General features: G+C 57.0%; 1 protein-coding gene across 2 annotated transcripts in view; it reads right to left on the reverse strand.

The window, feature by feature from the left end:
• Nucleotides 1–1,303, reverse strand: part of CNP (2',3'-cyclic nucleotide 3' phosphodiesterase) — a 9,624-nt gene that overhangs the window by 8,119 nt on the left and 202 nt on the right. Inside the window, exon 1 of one of the 2 annotated variants that reach the window (XM_019506264.1) lies at nt 12–165. The exons of the other annotated variant lie outside the window; for it this stretch is intronic. Coding sequence (XP_019361809.1) covers nt 12–14 — 3 coding nt within the window. The 5' untranslated portion in view covers nt 15–165. Of the gene's footprint in view, nt 1–11; nt 166–1,303 lie in introns of those variants that run through there. 2 annotated transcript variants of the gene reach the window in all.

The following is a 1,303-nucleotide window of genomic DNA, read 5'->3' on the forward strand; positions in this document are numbered from 1 at the left end:
ACCCCGCTCACCATGGTGAGGGCAGCGCCTCCTGTGGCGGCCGCGAGCTGGGACGCGGCTGAGAGCGGAGCGCGGAGAAGCGGCTCTCGGGGAGGGGGGCCCGGCCGCAGCCGCTTTCATACCCCGAGGGGAGAGGGGTACCCCCCTCAACACACCCACCGGTGGTACCGCCCCAGCGGGCGGCCCAACTGCGCCTGCGCGGGGGAAGATGGGGTCTCTGCGGCCCCCTGGTGGCCGGGGTTGGGGGTTGCAGGGAGTGGAGCCGCTCGCGGCGCCTAGCGGGACCGAAAGTCCGCGGTCACGTGCGGCGCGCCCCGCCCCGCCCCGCCCCGCCCGCAGGGGCTTTCCGCGGGTATCGGGATGCGCCAGTCTCTGCGCACCGCAACCTGCAGGCCACCGAGCCCGGGCCCTTCCCCGCCCTCCTGGGACCCTGCAGAGGTACAAGCCCCCGCTGCGCCTGGAAAGTGTCTAAATAATCGCCTTGTCCCGGGACAGTCCGGACTGATTCGCGGCTATTGCCCTGCCAGCTACATGTGCAAGCGATTGTCTCCCCCTCCCCTCCCCCATTAAGCAAGGAAGACCCCCCACCTTTTGATGCAAGTCAAACCCCCGCATTGTCAGCCCCGAAGTAAACAGATCGCCAGCTTTTAGCCAGTGACGGTAGCTCATGTTAGACGCTGGATTTTTGTGAGTGCCCCAGGTAGCGACCTAAAACGATCAATACAAGCAGGGGGACAATGGAGAACAGCTGAATACCAAAGTGCACCCCTCCTTCCCCCCCCCAGCTCTATGTGTAAGGAAAACACATGCACAGAGTAAGGAGAAACACACACACAAAGAGCTGTGTGTTAAGAAACACACACACACACCAGCATGTTAAGGAAAGCATATGTTCACACAGAACTGTAGAGGAACACGTGTGCACGCACGCACACACACAGCTGTATGTTAATGAATGCACATTCATGCACAGATGCGTACACACGCAAAACTGTAAAGGAACATATATACACATGCAAGTACACACACACACACACACACACACACACACACACAGCTGTATGTAAAGAAACATACCTGTATGTTAAGGAAAGCATATGTGCACACAGAGCTGTAAAGGAATGCATGTGTGCATGTGCACACACACACACAGAGCTGTACATTAAAGAACGCACATGCACACACACACAAAGCTGTATGTTAAGGAACATACACACACACACACACACACACACACACACACACACACACACACACACACACACACACGTTTCACAATTATTTATTCCACACATATCACATA

This window comes from Gavialis gangeticus, unplaced genomic scaffold, assembly GCF_001723915.1.
Source record: "Gavialis gangeticus isolate Ggan-Ray unplaced genomic scaffold, GavGan_comp1, whole genome shotgun sequence".
Taxonomy (NCBI): Eukaryota; Metazoa; Chordata; order Crocodylia; family Gavialidae; genus Gavialis; species Gavialis gangeticus.